General features: G+C 45.3%; 1 protein-coding gene across 3 annotated transcripts in view; it reads left to right on the forward strand.

Annotated features, from left to right (window-relative positions):
- The window catches only part of LAT (linker for activation of T cells), a 379,514-nt gene extending 363,722 nt beyond the window's left edge, over window positions 1-15,792 (forward strand). For all 3 annotated transcript variants that reach the window (XM_085618961.1, XM_085618963.1, XM_085618962.1), the window contains 5 exons: window positions 2,023-2,108; window positions 10,439-10,486; window positions 11,625-11,693; window positions 12,926-13,000; window positions 13,270-15,792. In XM_085618961.1, coding sequence (XP_085475087.1) covers window positions 2,023-2,108; window positions 10,439-10,486; window positions 11,625-11,693; window positions 12,926-13,000; window positions 13,270-13,274 — 283 coding nt within the window. In that variant the 3' untranslated portion in view covers window positions 13,275-15,792. The remainder of the gene's footprint in view (window positions 1-2,022; window positions 2,109-10,438; window positions 10,487-11,624; window positions 11,694-12,925; window positions 13,001-13,269) is intronic.
- Window positions 15,793-16,852: the final 1,060 nt, after the last annotated feature.

Below are 16,852 nucleotides of genomic sequence, written 5' to 3' on the forward strand. Positions count from 1 at the left end.
TCAAGATGCAGCGGCCGGCCATGTGGCCGATCTGAAGGTAAGTGGTTCTTTTTCTTCATTTAGAACCCTCCCCATCCCCCCACCTTGTTACCCCGCACTAAATAACAGCTGCCATTGTAAGCCAATTGTATCATGTTTAGGGAGAGAGCACAGGCACTTCAGCTCTTGTTAGCAGTGGGAAAGTGCACAGAGTCCTAATGGCAACAAAACCCAAATTCAGAAAACAGGAGGAGTGAAGGCAAAAAGTTGGGGGCTGACACTGCAGAGTAAGCCAAGCCCAACACCAGTCATTAGCAATTCCTACGATTTGGATCTCAAAACGATACACAAAAATGCAGAAAGAATCATACATTAAACAAATTCACAAATTTTGAAAATTAAACCACAAAAATCAAAGTTTGATTTTAATTTGAAGATTGGAGATTTTCCGAATGTGCTTTTATTTCTAATATACAAGGCAACGTGCTAGACTCTAGAACATCACGTTTTTGCAATAAGTTCTTGCTCTCTTTTTGTCATGAATCCGGGCCTGCAAGTGATGCCATCAATATTTCATACTAGATTATTTTTGACATACATGGACTGCTGTACTGTTGCACTTGCTGTACTTGTATCACTTCCTAAGGTCACCAACGATATTTTTACCTTCCAATTTAAAATCTCTTCAAATTTACAGTGTGTTTTCAAATGTAAAATTTAACATTTTGCTTTTTTAATTGTATATACTTTAAAATTCTTCAATATTGTTTAATTTTCTAAAGATTCGCAGACCTGCTGAGTAGGTGTTACAGACCCTCAAGGGTTCACAAAGCTGAGGTTACGAATTGTTGCTCTAGAGAACTAGGAGGATGCGACAAAATGGAGTTATATGCGATAGTATCAGCACAAAGAGGAACTTACAAAAAAATGAAGTTGGTGGAACAATCATAAATGTGGAAGCCAGGATTGGACTGCATTGATGAACTAATAAATCCTGAGATTATACATCCACTAAAAAGGCCTATTGCATGAAGGGAATCCAGCACTACTTCCTGCAATTAATGGATTGCCCTCCCACTGTCATCTTTTATTAGGATTCAGTCTTGGCATGGGCCACCTTGTGGAAATATCTCGATGGTGAATGTGGAAGTTGTTGACTTACTATTTTCACCTGGCAGTTACCTACCATTACTTCAGGAAAGCAGATTCTGATGCCATTTAAGGGGAAAGCTAGGACAGCTACGAGACTGAAAGTCATGATCTAATGCGTCGACTCAACATATATAAATACTGCATTAGTAATAATACCTTCAATAGAAAAAAATATGAAATTAATCAAATGTGAATTATTTTTTATATTGTCAATATTTGGAAATATGCATTTAATGGAGAAATCAGTAAACATCTATACATTTTCCTTGAATCATTCAACTTGGCCCCTCCTTTCTAAGACGGGAATCTCGGATCCTTTGTAGACAAACACATGCCTCTTTCTTTCTCTTTCTGCATCAGCCTGGCTCCATGCTCTCTTCTTCTCTCACTATTTTCCCGTTATTGCAGCACCGCATTTGAGTAACCATTTGCTTGCCTTGAGAATTGTAATATTAATTACGAGATGATGCATCTCTCTGCTTTGTGTTTTTTGCATTAAAGGTGGGGGCAGGGGTGTGTGCGAAAAAGTGCATATGTGGGATGGCAGAATCCTAGCTCTGAGTTCCAATGAAAACTGAATTAATCTCCTACTCATGGCAGGAAGACTGAATGTAGTTGATTTAGTCTGGAGATTGGTTTTACCTTGAACTCCAGGACATTGTTTGGAGAGGAGACATTTTGGTCGTCTGCTGCACATCACTAGGGTAATGCCACACCCGATCTGGCCAATACTGTGAGGTTCGTAATTACGGAAAGAAAATTTAACATAGTAATCATGGTTTTCCCCTTAAGAATGGAGTCTGTATGTCTAAGGGTCTGCTTCAGGAGGAGTGCTAAATACTTCTATGTTACTGGACTAGACTTTAATCCTTAACTTCATTCCAATCCTAGAGAAGTGATACCAGATAATCCCGACACACCTGTCTCTCAATCTACGCCAATGGAAAGTGGGAAAAGTGCTAGTCTCTCATCTGCATGTAAGTATGAAACAGAGAGAAAACATTCCCAGCTCTTTGTATAGGTTTGACATAGTGACATAAAATAATGACATGCCATATGCCATAACAAATCCTTCAGATTTATAGGAAGAAAAAACGTGAGTGTGCTATGTGAAATGGAGACTAACGCATCACGAGGGGCATACATTATGTGTGCAGTCTAGGAATGACACTGTGCTAATGAGGCAGTCCTGTCTTCACAGAGACCTTTTGGATCCAGCTAGTTACTGCTATAGTCCATGTGTGTATCACATCATTGACTGAGTGCAATTCCTCATTTATTTCACAGTGGGTCAGCACCCTTTTCTCTCTTAAGAACCATTATAGCGAGATATTGTGTTGCATACATCATGTTTGCTGGGAAAAGTATATATATGCTGTTGAAAAACCTTGAGATTCAAGGAAAACAAAAGAATTTGTGTAACAAGTTTGATTCTGTTTTCCACACACTTGCAAAAAATGAAAGAAAGAGAAATAAGTCATATTGTCAACATACAGACTGAGATGTTAACTAGGGGTTTTCAGATGAGTCTTCATAAGCCAAGAACCATGTTTTTATTACTGGGTTTTTATTGAAAAAATCTCGGTGTTCTAAAAGTTGTTGTCTTTGTTTGCTCGATCTACACCAATTGAGGAAACACACCTACTATTGATTTATAAAAGGAAAGCTCATGACTTTACACACAGTGTTTGCATACATGGAGCAAGATAGCAACCCTGAGTATGTCAATGAGACACAAACTTAATTACTATGCTATTTAATTGTTTTGCAAAGCTCTGGCGGGTGCCCTGAAGCCACTACACACTGCAGTGAGTTTACAGTTCCAACATAAGTAAGATTACACCAAAGAAACACTGTATAAAAAAGGATTCCCGAGGATGCTGTATCAGTGCATATAAAATCATTGATGGCTTGGAGATTGTGTTGGCATGGGCCTTGAAGTATTCTATTGCAGAGCAAACATTTTTTTGCAATAGAAAGGACAAGGATTGAATGAACATTTATTATATTCAGGTGCACATATGTGTGCATGAGCACCTCTGCATCTGCAACCTATGTGCGAGGTGCCTGTGTGCATTTTTGTCTCACGGTGTGCATGTATTCATTTATATCTCTTCTCTGTGTATTGGTGCCTTTATGGCTGTTGGTATGCTTGTCTGTCTGTTGACAGGTGTGCATGGATATCGTTTGTATGCCTATTCATCTATATATTTTAGTGCTATGTTCTGGTTTACGAGTGTTCCATTCCATACAGGCCCCTTCAATACAAGAGTAGCGAAGATAGAAGTCTAGAAGATTGGTGGGGTGTGGCTAGCGGCCCAGATGGCGGGTGTAATCATTTGAGACCCGCATTGGCCCGTGCCCCATTGGTCACAATCTGGCACCCCAGGCACAGACTCAGGCTTGAGACTGCTCTATAGGCCGTTTGTTTCTCTTGGGCAGAGAATCTGTCATCCATGGCCCGCAGTCCCCTCCTGGAGGCAGACGAGAGGGACTGGAGCTCAGCAGCGCCAGGAGTGTCTTCGCTGTGAGGTGGCCACTATGATTGCTGGGGCCTCCTGCCACTGGATGCCGGAGTGGAGGCGGTGCACCCAATATATGCAGATGGGGCCCACGGTTCTGACAGGAGCCCCTCTAGTTGAGGAGCCCCGCCCACGGAGGTGAGGCCTGGTGGACAGGGCGAGCGCTTCCTTGTGGCCCAGGCTCCTCTCCCCACCCTTCCCAGCTTGCACAGGCCTTTGTGTGGGGAAGGTGAGCTAGATTCTGCCCCCTGGTGCTGGTGTGAGAGTGCATGCAGGCCACTGTCTACAGCAGCAACATAGAGGTGATGCAGCCCCCGGCCTGTTGCAGTTAGGCCCGGGCTTGTGGGACCTTGTCTAGAGGTGTGAGCCAGCGGACCTGGGACTTGTGCTTGGGCCCTGACCCTTGGAATCGGTGTTGGGGTGTGAGCGGCCTGCCGTCTGCAGCAGCAGAGTTGGGCGGCATGGGCCCCGCCCCCTAGTGCAGACTGTGAAGCGCCTGTGGGTACCTCTGGGGATTGCTGGCCCCTCTGGATGGGGTGGAAGTATCCTCCACCTAGACGCTTGTGGTGCAGCCCTGCACATGCGAGGGAGAGACAGTAAGAGAGACCTGCCTAGTGGCAGGTGAGTGACCGGGGCACTGCGGGTGGCCTGCCCTGCACTATTGTTACCTAGTCTCCCCCCTCTTGCCCTCATAACCCACCTCCTGGATACTTTGCATTGCAGCCGGAGTCGGGCGTGGTTGTCGACGGGGACCAGAGGCTCTACTGACATTGTGGTGAAGGAGAAGGTGGCCCCAACCACCTAGGGAAAAATTGATAAATTCACTCACCTGACCACTAAGAGGAGGGAAGGCGGAGGGGATAGCGCACAGAGGGTTGGAGCTCCAGTTTACTCTGTGGCATCCATCCTGCAGGTCATGCAAGAGTCTACGGAATTGCTCAAGAGCGAAATTGGGGAGTTCAGCCAGGACCTGTCCCTTCTGCGTCACGATCCCTGCAACACAGTCGAGGGGGTCGCAGTGGGGTGCCTGTCTGTTGTAGAGGACTCAAGAAAAACCCACCAGGAGATTATGAGGCAGACCAAGAGGCTATGAGTGAAGGGCCAGCTTCCTCGAGGCAATGGCGGATGATGCGGAGGTTAGATACAGGGGAAATAACATCTGCATAGTTGGGGTCCTGGAGGGCACCAAGGGGACCTGGCCTTCCAGCTTCATAGCAGACTGGCTCCGGTAGTGGGTCCCCCAAGATGCCATTTCAGCCTGCTTCATGGTGGAGTAGGCTAATAGATCCCTGGTGGCCAAACCATACCCGGGGGCCCCACTGAAACCAATCATTGCAAAACTCCTGAACTTAGTTGATAGAGATGTCATTCTGTGAGAGGCCCGAGTCCTTGTGCAGCGGCATTAGGGTCCTGCTTCTCCTGGATTATACACTAAAAGTGTAACAACAACGACATACATTCCAATTAGTCAAAGAAAAGCTAAGAGGCATTCAAATCAAATATATGTTGCAATTTCTGGCCTGTCATATGCCAGAACCGTACCCTGTTCTTTGACACTCCTGTAAGCGCAGGGGTGGAGGAGCACCCAGTCCTCAGGCCTAGGGCGGTGGCTTCCCTGGTGGTTTCTGGCACAAAGACACCTGGATCCTCCTGGCGGCAGCTGCTACGATGCCCCAAGAGGAATAGTAGATGCTACACCGTTCTGACCGAAACACCTGGATTCGACCTCCGCGGCTGGTTCCCTGTGACGTGGAGGGGGACAGGAGTCACCATGAGAACTGCTGAAACTTGACAGGGATTTTCTTATTCTTTCTCTTTTCTGTGCGCGTTCTGCCTGTCGAGTGTTTTTCTTTCTCATTTGCTGATACTTTGGCAGGGCCATTGATGTTGGGGTGTTCTGACATTTAGTACAATTTGGCGACAGATGCTTCATAGGGTGAAGTGTAGGGTGGGAGGTGGAAGGGACGCATTCTCCACCAGTTGCACACTATTTGGGTTGTTGGTATTAGTTTTTTCATTGTTTTGTTGGCCTTGAATCACATTTGTCACTGAGACCCTTTCTGGCCTCTTTTAGGTGCCTCACCGCACCCCATCCATCACAATGGGTAGAACCGCAGCAGCAGCCCCATCAGGGGAACAAATTATAATTAGCTGGAATGTAAACAGCCTTAATGACTAGATCAAGTGGGGAGTGGTCCTGGTGTTTGCCAAGGAACACCACCCTGTGGTGCTCCTGTTCCAGGAAGCACACCTGCTGGGCACGACTGCTCCTTTGTGAGGCGGCATGGCTACTATAGGGGTTATCATTCAGGCTACACAAGGGGCTTCAGGGGCGCTGCGATACTCCTCCATAAGACATTTCCATGAGTGGTCCACAGGATGCAGACTGACCCATTGGGGAGGTTTGGTGTCCTACCAGGGACACTGGAGGGACAGCCCTGGGTGCTAAGGAGCATCCATCCATGCACCCCCCCAAATTGCTGAGCAACACATTAGAGACAGTTGTGGTCCACCTGACGGAGGCCACCCCCTGCTTTAAGCTGTTTGGGGGTGTATTTAATGCAGTAATGGACTCTGGGTGGGTCACAACATCTGGTTTGAGAGTGATCCTCTCTACACACCTTAGGAACTGGACTGCTGCACTGGGACTGGTGGACGTGTGGCAATGGCAGCACCACACTGAGCAACAATATACTTTCTACTCCTCTCCCCTTGACACCTTCTTACGTCTGGACTACTTTCTATTCTCTTCATCCGAAGTGGCCACTTCATGCAGACACAGATTTTGCCCAGGTAGCTCTCAGACTACTCCCCGATAATACTGGCAGTGGGGGGCACTGGAGGGGTGAGGTGGGAGTAGGCAGACTGAATGCCTGGTGGCTACTGGATGGAGATTTCGCAAAAGACACCCATGGCTTGATAATTGTTTACTTCTAAGTGAACAAAGGTATGGTTTCCTCCCCCACTAGCTTGTGGGGGCATTCAAATCAGTTCTTCGGGGCCAGGCCTTTGAACATGTCAGAGTGCGCAACAGGCGCAAAGAAGCAGAGCTGGTGCAGCTGGAAGACCACATTAGGGAACTGAAGCAGAGGACCTCTGCTGACTCATCATCACCATCACAAAGGGACCTGGCACAGGCCTTCCTGACTTTTAGACAGAAATGGTTGTACTCAGCAGGGTAGAGCAGGCTTCATTCTCAAGGCCGGGTGTACGAATCGGCATAAAAAACAGGCAATTTACTATACTAGCCAACGGAGGCTTCATGTCCCTATAGCCTGATCACAGAACTGTGGTCCAAGCAGGGCCACATGTTGAGGGAAGCAGATCTCTTGGCGAGTGAATTTTTCTCTCATTTCCCAATCCTATACACCTTCCAGGAGCCAGGGGCTCCAGGACAAGACAAACCCCTTATCCGTGGCCTGCCTGTCCGCTCACTGAGAATGGAGGAAACCGATGAACTTGACCTACCACTTACCGCAGTGTAAAACCAGCTGGCTATATCATCCATGCCTGCTGTGAAGTCTCCGCGCCCGAATGGCTTTCCATTGGAGCGCTATAACATTTTTTCCAATTTACTGATTCCTCACCTTCTAGCACTCTATGAGGATACCTATTACAAAAAAGGGGCTTCCGCGGGGCCTCCTAGAGGCGACCATTACGGTGATCCTGAAGCCTGGCAGACCCCTTGATAAGAGTGGGTCCTACCGTTTCATCTCCCTCATCAATCTGGAGGAGAAAATCCTGGCCAAATTTATGGTTACATGTCTAGCCATGGTGATCCGCTCTGTCGTCCACCCTGATCAAAATGGCCAGGAAGGGGCACCAAACACTGCCTCCAGCTGCTCCATCTGGTGCTAGCCTGCCTGGTAGAACTCCAGGAAGAGGCAGCACTGCTCCTGGTTGCTATTGAGCAGGCATTCAACTCAGTACACTGGCCTTTCCTCCCATCAGTACTGGAGAAACTTCAATTTGGACCATGCTTACTCCGTCTAATATGCCCGGGTCTGGTTAGTGGATCCTTGTCACGCAAGTTCTCTATCGAGGCAGTGATGTCCCTTATACCCTAGTGATGGAGCCTCCGGTGGAACTTGTACATGTGGACGCCAGGCTTTGCGGCTTTGCGTGGCGAGAGGAAACAGAGGAACACGTCTCTCTATATGCTGACAGCATGTTCCTTATCTTGCAAAGGCCCAGTGAGACACTTCCTCAGATAATGGAAATACTTGCGATACATGGCAATGCCTCGGTCTCAGGGTGAAGTGGGGGAAGTCTGGTGCCCATGCAGGGTGCAAAACCTGGAGTGGAGTTTGTTCCTGGTTGCGGGTGGCAGGCCCCTGTTTATGGTATTTGGGTCTGATGGTGACCCTCACTAAGCGATGCTACTAGGAGGTTTACATTGCTCCACTGGTGGCTAGAACACAGAGAGAAATGAGGGATTGGTCGAAGCTGCCCCTCTCGACTGCGGGCAGGGGCGCTCTTTTAAAAATAAGGGCCCTCCCTAGGTTTCTGTATGTATTACAACACTACTCCTACCCATTACCACCAACCTTCTTTGCGGACCTGCAGGCCCAGATCTCCAGTTTTCTGCGGGCTGGCAAGACTCCTAGGTTCTCCTTCGTGAAATGCAGATTCTCCCCATTTGAGGAGGACCTGAGTTGGGCAGATGTGTTACTGGGCATCCCAGCTCGTCAACATCAATGAATGGTTTCAGGCTGAAAGAGACAACAAGGTGCATAGGCTGGTACTGGAACTGCTCCGACCGTATGGGCTTCTCTCATTGCTCTACAGCAGGTCACTATCCACTCATTGCCAGCCGTTAGTCCCATTCCCACCCAGTGCTGATACTGAAGTGATTTGGCATGCACACCGGAGTAACCCCCTTATTGCATGGAACTTGGTTGTCTGAGTCGGATGGATTGGCCAGCTTTGGCACTTAGGACCTCATTGGCATTTCCACTCTGGGAGTTGTCTGGGCGGCATATGTAATTATTTCAGGAGCTCACATCGGAGTTCAGCCAACACACATCCCAATTCTACAAATATCTCCAGTTATGGCATGCCCTTGACAAATACAAGACGCAGCTTGACACGCTCCCTGAATTCAGGCCTCTCAACTGTAAACTGGTCACTGATGAATTGGGTGAGGACAGCTTCTTGCACTTGTACAAAACTCTAATGGCCAATACGGCGGATCCCTTACTTAGTCTCAGAGCCATATAAGAAAAGGATGTGGGCACTTTAGACAATGACGAATGGACAGAGGAGAAGATGGCCACGTGCGAGTTGGCCATCTCCATGCGCCTGCATCTGATCTAATTCAGAATTTTCCAGTTAATATATTATTCCTCTGAGAGGCTTTGACATATGGGATGCGCTCCTGGGTCAGTGTCCGCACTACCATTAATCCCTAGGTTCCTTATATATTGTGTTGTGGGAGCACCAGATGGTGAGGAGATACTTGCTGGGGATTAATGACAGGATTGGGCAGGTAACTGGTCCCAGACTGGAGCTAGATCCCAAAATTATGCTGTTGGGGGTCATGGATGAATTGGGTGAGATGGAAGCGCAAGCTGGTGAAATGGGCGGGCTGTGAGGGCAGAGTCCTACTTAGGAATGCACAGAGGGGAGTGGGCAAGCCGGAACGAGCCCAAGCATGGGAGGGGCTGATGGCGGACTTAACAAGAGTTGGCAGGGAATCGGAGGCTTCCACATGTAGAGAACCCCCAGGGACCAGAAAAGGGCGGAACAACTCAGTGGAGTCAGAAGAATGGGAGCGTTCCATGGCATCGACATACACAGGTGAAGGAGGGGGTTGCAACGGAATGTCCCGGCGCAGCACCATTACCCACGCCTCGAGTGTAAGAGAGCCTACTAACCAAGCTGAATAGTATTCGAGGGGAGAAAGCAGTGTGGGGAGAGAGGGGATGGGGGAAGTTGGGGTTCATTGCCTTATTGTCTTATTGTTGGGGGAAGGGGAGGAGGGGGGAATATCTTGCATATATGGTGTACTGCTAGGAGACAGCAATGTGACCGTTATAGTTGACATGTACAAATGGGACCAAGCAAAGGGTAACGACGAATACAGTGATTCGAATGGGTTCCGTTTTTTTCTGTCTATTGTACATTGTCACCCCGAAGGGGTATGATGCATGACTTATAAAAGGCAATAAAAATGTGTTTTAAAAAAAAAGAAATGGATGAACTGGGTGAGCCCCGCACCACACACACCCTCTTGGCCACAGCTTATCTGGTAGCCAAGAGGGATATGGCCCAACACTGGAGGGAATAAATCTGCGTCACCATTCCATGAGTGGGTGAGGGGCATGGATTACTGTGCGGCAATGGAGAAACTGGTTTACAAAGCATGTGGGATCACCCACAGGTATGAGCGCATCTGGGCGTCCTGGAAGAGTAGTGTGGCCATCTCTGACTGAACACTCCCTGGGGACACTGGGAGGGCACCCCTCCCCTGGGCCAATACGGACTAATTGCACACTTTCCTCCACTCATTTTATTCTACCCATCTAAGGCAGCCGTTATGTACCATTGTACATCTGATTTGCTGTTGTCCACCTGGAGCGCTGTTAATATGCTGCTATATGTTTTCTACCCAACTGTCTGCGTGTTGCAGCAAAACCATTGTGGCTTCATATGTGACTGTGTTGCAGGTCTTTTTTTGCTTCTATGTTGGTAAACAAGGAAAATCAATAAAATGTGTTATAGAAGAAGTCTAGAAGATTTGTTTGGTCTAAATTATTTTTTCTCCTCTTTGTGTTTGACGTTAGTTACAGATGATTACCAGAATGTTCCAGAACAACAAAGAGATTCAGTGGGTGAGGCAAACAGTTTTCTGTCATCTGTGTCCACCTCTGCCTTCTGAGAAGCTCCTTTCCAATATGTCCTACTGACTCTCTCGGTCCTGGGGTGTCTTATTTTCAATATGTCAGTTGTTGTCTTCTGGCTACCTTTTTAGGTACCCTTTTAGGTTTCAAAGACTTCTTGTGAAAAATAGAATACATAGAGTGGCTTTGGGTCAGTCCTGTCTTTATGATTAGTTGGCCTTTTTATATATCTCATTTTCCGCTCCATATGTGAGGGTTTCTCTCACTATTCTTGTGTTTGTGGCCCCAAGGAGCAATTTGGTCTCATGCTGTTTTGATTGGATAACTTGTGACCTTCTATTGGTATGTTAGACCTTGAATTCAGTGTGTTGAATGGCAGTTTTTAATCCCTCCTCTCTCCGTGCACCTCTTATTCATCCCATGCTGTCTCTTTATTTGAAAACAACCAGTCCAGCTCCCACAGCTTGCCCCAGCTACTTAGTGCCTTTTCCGCCGGCTGCCCCATATTGGCAGGAGGCCAACTTCAAATGTTTTTTTCCGACCATTCCAAGATGGCAACCAGTGAGTGAGCATATGTATGCATGTGCAGCAGGTGTCTTTTAATTGCTTGTTCTTTTTAAAAACCCATGCAAAGACGGGACCCTAACATTCATGGGCATCCACAGAGGCCATCTTTGAGAGGATTTTCTGAAAGCATAAAACAAATTCAAAGATGGCCACTACAGGAGTGCAACTATCTAAGTTGGCCATCTTTAAATGGATTTTTGTGAAGCCTAATAAACATTAGTTGAAAGAAAAAAAAGGCATTCGCAAAGCCTGTAGGTTTCACGGGCAAGACCTCTTGGCTTTGCCAGAGCTTGCTTTCTCTGCGTACAAAGCACCTTTCTTCTGCCACCTAACTATGGACTAATTTAATCAATTTGTTTCTGCATTTGAACTTCCTCCTTTCTACTATTTTTCACTTCTTCACTAATTACAGCGATCCTCTTGGCAGTGTCCACCTGTGACCTGTCTGTCCTTACTTTTTTAAACTCTACCTGTCTGTCTGCGACCCTGAAATGACCTTTCTTCTTCTGTATCAATTTGTCATGGTCTTCCTCACCTGCTTACACTTATATTTCCTCGGCAGGGGACAGCCTGGAGTATGTGAATGTTCCTGAGAAGAAGGAGTCAGCAGATATCAGTGACAATAACTATGGTATTTCCTAGACGGATGGTGGGATTTTATTGGGTGTCTGGTGTTTCCTACTCTGATGGGGTGTGGCGATTTCTTGAATGAGGGGTATTTTTGCTTTCCAGAGAGTTGAGAGCGGTTTATTTTCTAAAGAAGTAAACACTGGGCTGAGGGTTCTCCATAACAAGGCTGCTAATATAATTTGTTGTTTTACAGGCAGGGAGCTATATAATACATTGATGTGCTTTGCATCCTTCTGCCATCTAGGGGCTCGTCCAGAACCGTAATAAAGGTTTCGCAATACAAGCTTTTAACGACAGCAAAGGGAGTGTAATGGCCCTAATGAATTTGATAGTGATGCCAAAATTGTTTTGGGGTTGACCGTTGACACTACTTGGAGATAATTTTTCTGAACCATTATGTCTAGACAACAGAAACCCGAGAACCTAAAGAAAGATGATCACATCGTGAAACAAGCACAATGACCACGAAAGGTCAAAACGAGTGCTCAACTCAATCACCAAATCACCTAATATTTACAAAGCTCCTAGTCCAAGACATCTGAAGATGGAAGAGAGAGCACCCAGAAAAAACAGAGAGTCTCCTATTTAGTGCATTTTAGAAGGCCCAAGGTGTGGTTGATTTCTCCTCTTACATGCATTAATTTAGACACAACCCCCGCCCTGCAATTTAATGCTTCAAATTTCCCTCGATAAATCCACCCCCCTTCTTCTATTATTACATACTACATTTTCAAACCCTTTAATCTGCATTAATGATATTACGTCTATTATTCAAACACAACATACACGTTTAAATCAAGGTCTGGACCTTACCAGTCTCTAGTCATTGGTATACTCAGAAAACAAATGCTGCCCTTGGTGAATCTCACTGACACCCATCCTTAGATCTCCTCTACCTCACCACCCGTGTCTGCTTACAACAATGAAATAAAAGCGCAAACGTTTTATCTTTATTTAACACACTTCAGCCAGCGGGCCTTAGGTGCAACCAATCCCACAGCATGCATATTTAAAATCAGTTCAGCCATTGAAACCCTCGCTCTCGGTTCTCCATCCTCGACCGTTGGGTTGAGTTATCTGTAAGTTTCCACCTTTTAAAGACTAATGTATCCATTTCTGCTTCTTGACCCCTCTGATCACCCTCCCTTTGCAGTATTGATGTTATCTCTGTTGGATAACAAGATAGAATGCTTCCATGCAAAGGACTCTCATAACTTGTGCATATTTTTGTAGATGACACCAGTGACCATGAGACTGATGACGATGATGACACACCGGATTACGAGAATATTGAGAAACAAAAACGAGGTAAAACGCACATCTGGTCGGACACAGATTTTTAAAAAACACAAAAAGAGTGAGAGACCTTCCGTTGTGAATTAGCCAAACTACTATAAATAACACCTTCATCGACCTTTCTGTAGCGGAAAACTGTGGCAGGCAGGTTATTGTATTAGTGTGTTGAATAGACAGTAATGATATGTAGCCTTTTGTGTTCAGTGTCACTGCTGACGTTGGTGCTGCTCTAGGCACAGTTCACTTGTGCATGATAACACGCAACTCCTATTGTCTTTTAGGTTGAGATCTCAGTGCTGGAAGAAAGAAGAACAGAAAGTGGTTAAAGAATGAATGAAGCGGGACTGCTCACACTGTTCCTGCTGAAGCAGAGGACCATTACCGACAACGTTTATTTGAAGTCTTGGAGGTCCACATTTGCAACAATATAAACTTTTCAAAAAGACCCTACAGTCAAGTTTAACGGATCACTTTCTTGAGGAGCTTCCATTGAGTTCCAGGGGATGGCTACTCTTTAGGACAGTCCAGTAGGTTCTGAAAATGTCCATTTCAAGGATGTTACTAATAATACTGTGAGAAGCATTTTCTACAATATATTTCTACTAATTTCTCTAGATCTTCACTTTTGAGGAACCTCCTCCAGGTTCTGCAGTGACTTCCAGGGGTGCTCGAAGATGATGGACCTTACATTTCCCTTAGCCCCCCTAAAGTAACCTACCTTCAGACGTTCTGAAGTCTGTTTGCCATGGTCCTCCGTCAGGCTGTGGTGGGGAATATTTATAAAGTCTCCTGAGAAAAACACTGCTAGGGATGCATATATTGCTTTCCCAATCATTTCTGCGAAGTTTGATTCTGAGAAGCTTTAAGAACATTTTGAGCACCCTGCTGATTCCCTTACTATGTATGCTTTTGTTCAGTCCGCTTTCACAAAGCTTCCTGTGCATTTCTCATGAGCTTTGAAACAATCCTGAGAATAACACCGACTGTGTTGAGGAACTCAAATCCTGGTGAGTTGAACATAAAAGTACATCCGTAAGACCCTGAGGACCCAGGCACATAAGATATCATGGATAAATGAGTGGGAGAGAGAGCCGATGCCATTCCGTGTTGGGGATCTCCATTGAAGAACACCTAATATCTGATACTTGAAAAATATATTTATTGATTATATTTTTTATAGAGAGGTTTTAATAGCACCTTGAGTTTTACACGAGGAGCCCCATTTTTCTGAAAGTCCTTTTTTGTGCTTTTTGTGCTTGAGCTATATCGACACAGGAAGTTCATTGGAATGATTTAGCAGAGGTTGACAGTGAACCCGAGAGAGGACACATGGCTTGTAAATGTAAAAGTATCTTATATCCTTCCTCCTATTGGGAAGGTAGAGTTGCAATCCCTGCTTCCTATCCCGTCATCTCCTGTCCAGATTATAAAAAGGTGAGACGCCTTACAGGGAGGTAAATGTTTTTCATGTACTATGCACATTTAGAGAAAATCTCTACTGAACATACCATGTTTCTCTAGATATTTAGAAGTGGAAAGCTACTGATCCCCTTCGTGCTACACCTCCCTCTTCAAACATGTGGGCTCAGCTCACAGTTAAAAACCTAATACTCTTCAGAACCATTGCCTTTTCTGACTGCAATCCACTGTTCGGCTGGCCAGGCGGAAAATTGTGAGAAATGCTTAGAAAACTGATGCATGTGAAATATCTGTACGCCTTGTGAATGAATGGTCACATGCCAGAAAACCATTCTGGCACGGCCTACAGGCATTTAACCCACTGGTGAACCTAACGTTTTTGGAACTTAAGGCCAGATGTACTAAGCCATTTTTGTGGATGCTAACCCTGCAATTCGCAAAATCAGGTGGCGCTGTCCCAAAATATATCTGTTCTCTCGGACACTCAGCCTTGCACTTTCATGCAAAGGAGACATAGCATTGTCTAGCATAGGATATGTACTCAACGTCCATCGCTCCTCTGTGAATTTTTATGAGTAGATCTCTGTTTTGGGGTCAGCACACATTAAATATGCCATTCAACTCCTTGCTCAGCCCAGTTTGACTTGACATTGGGATCTGGTGCAAAGCTAGATCATGCTGTTTAAGTAGACCTACCTTGGTGCCAAAATCTATGACTTTTGCTGTTTTCTGCCCCGACACACCACTTTTTATAAGGGGTTGGCAAAAAATCATTTGACACCATGTGAGAGTCAACTTTTAGCCCAAAATAATTTTGGCTTTGCGCATGAAAATTGATAATCCCTGCTATTTGCATCACTTTTGATTGCATAATCTTCACCGCCAACCTTTAGTAAATCTGTACGTTAGTTTTTATGCATGTCCTCCTCAGACTGACTGTGATAAAAGTTTGTTGTTTGTGGGACGGTTCTGTCTCTGTTTACTGACATATCCTGAGAATTTCACAGCATTCAGAAAGAGGTTGTCCCGTCTTGCCCATATCATGTCCCTTTCTGTCATGTCAGTTTATTTGTAAAAGCGGCTCTAGAAAGAGAGGTAAGAATTGGTGAAGAACTCAAGTATCCTCACCATTTTATTCAGTGTCCATTTTGAATTGATGACAATTGACATACTCCTTCGATTAAAACTGCTCTACATTTTTAACGGATCATTTTATTGCAGCTTCTTTATCTGGTAATACTTTGCTGATTTGTTTAGGTCTATTGCTTGTCTAAATTTGTTACGATACATAATCTGAAGGAAATCTACAAATGTATCACACATGCAGTATTGGGCATATGCACTTCATTAAGATATGTGAAAATAAAAACACATGACATTTTCAATTTCAATGTATCCGTGTGTATCAAATTTACAATATATCTAGCTATCGATGAGCAGTCTGAACATACAAACTATAACAAAACAACAATTGGGCAAAAAATACAAAACCATGAGATTAATATAACAATACATTTCCAAGCCTCCACTCACATCACAAAGACACCTAACTCTCATCAGCCCAACTTGAGGAAGATGAGCATGTGGAGATCCCAATGAAAACACGTGCTTAATCCTGCAGGTGAAGAGCAACAGGTAATGTATTTCAAAAGCTCGCTGTCACTTGAGAAAAAAAATTTTTTAAATGTAATTTTGGAAGCTGCAAAAAAACCAGTAGATTTTAAGTGGGAATAACTCAGACCATGATTTCTGGAACTTACTGGCAGGAGAACTAGTTCGAGAATGTGCTGTGCTACATAGAATTTTGCTTCATGCTTTGAAAAGGTTACAAGTCTATGCAAACTTTAAAAAACTTTGCTAGCGAGTGAGCATTTTTTGCAAAAACGTTTTTGTAGAGAATTGTTTTTACAAAAAAAAAGTAATATAATGTTCGAGGCATATGAGCTGCAGATTATACACTGTGCATAGATCGCCATCTGGTGTTGGGCCGGGATGTTTGCAGTTTGTTTTTCCTCTTGGAAAGTCTTTGGAAGTCACGAGTTCGGTGACTCCTCCTTTGGTTCGTATTGCGCATGGGCTTCGGCTCCATCCTCAGATTGTTTTTTTTCCGCCATCGGGCTCGGATGTAATACTTCGCGCTCCGGTTCCAAACTTTTCCAGTTCAGCGATCAACGCAAAATCCTCGCTCATCGAGATCCTTCAGATAATAAATCATCTTAATCATCTTCTCTTCGGCACTTCTTCGATTCCGGTCGTCGACGACGGCCTTCGGGCCTATTCCGGCTCCGGTCTCGGCTGATGGAAAGAACTCCCTTCAAGAAGTGCCCTCAATGTGGGTCCAAATTCCCCCACACCGATCTTCATGAGGTGTGCAACCTCTGCCTCTCCCCTGAACACGAAGCTCGAGACTGTCCCGCCTGCAAGTCTTTTCGATCTAAAAAGACT

This window comes from Triturus cristatus, chromosome 7, assembly GCF_964204655.1.
Source record: "Triturus cristatus chromosome 7, aTriCri1.1, whole genome shotgun sequence".
In the NCBI taxonomy this organism is placed as follows: Eukaryota; Metazoa; Chordata; class Amphibia; order Caudata; family Salamandridae; genus Triturus; species Triturus cristatus.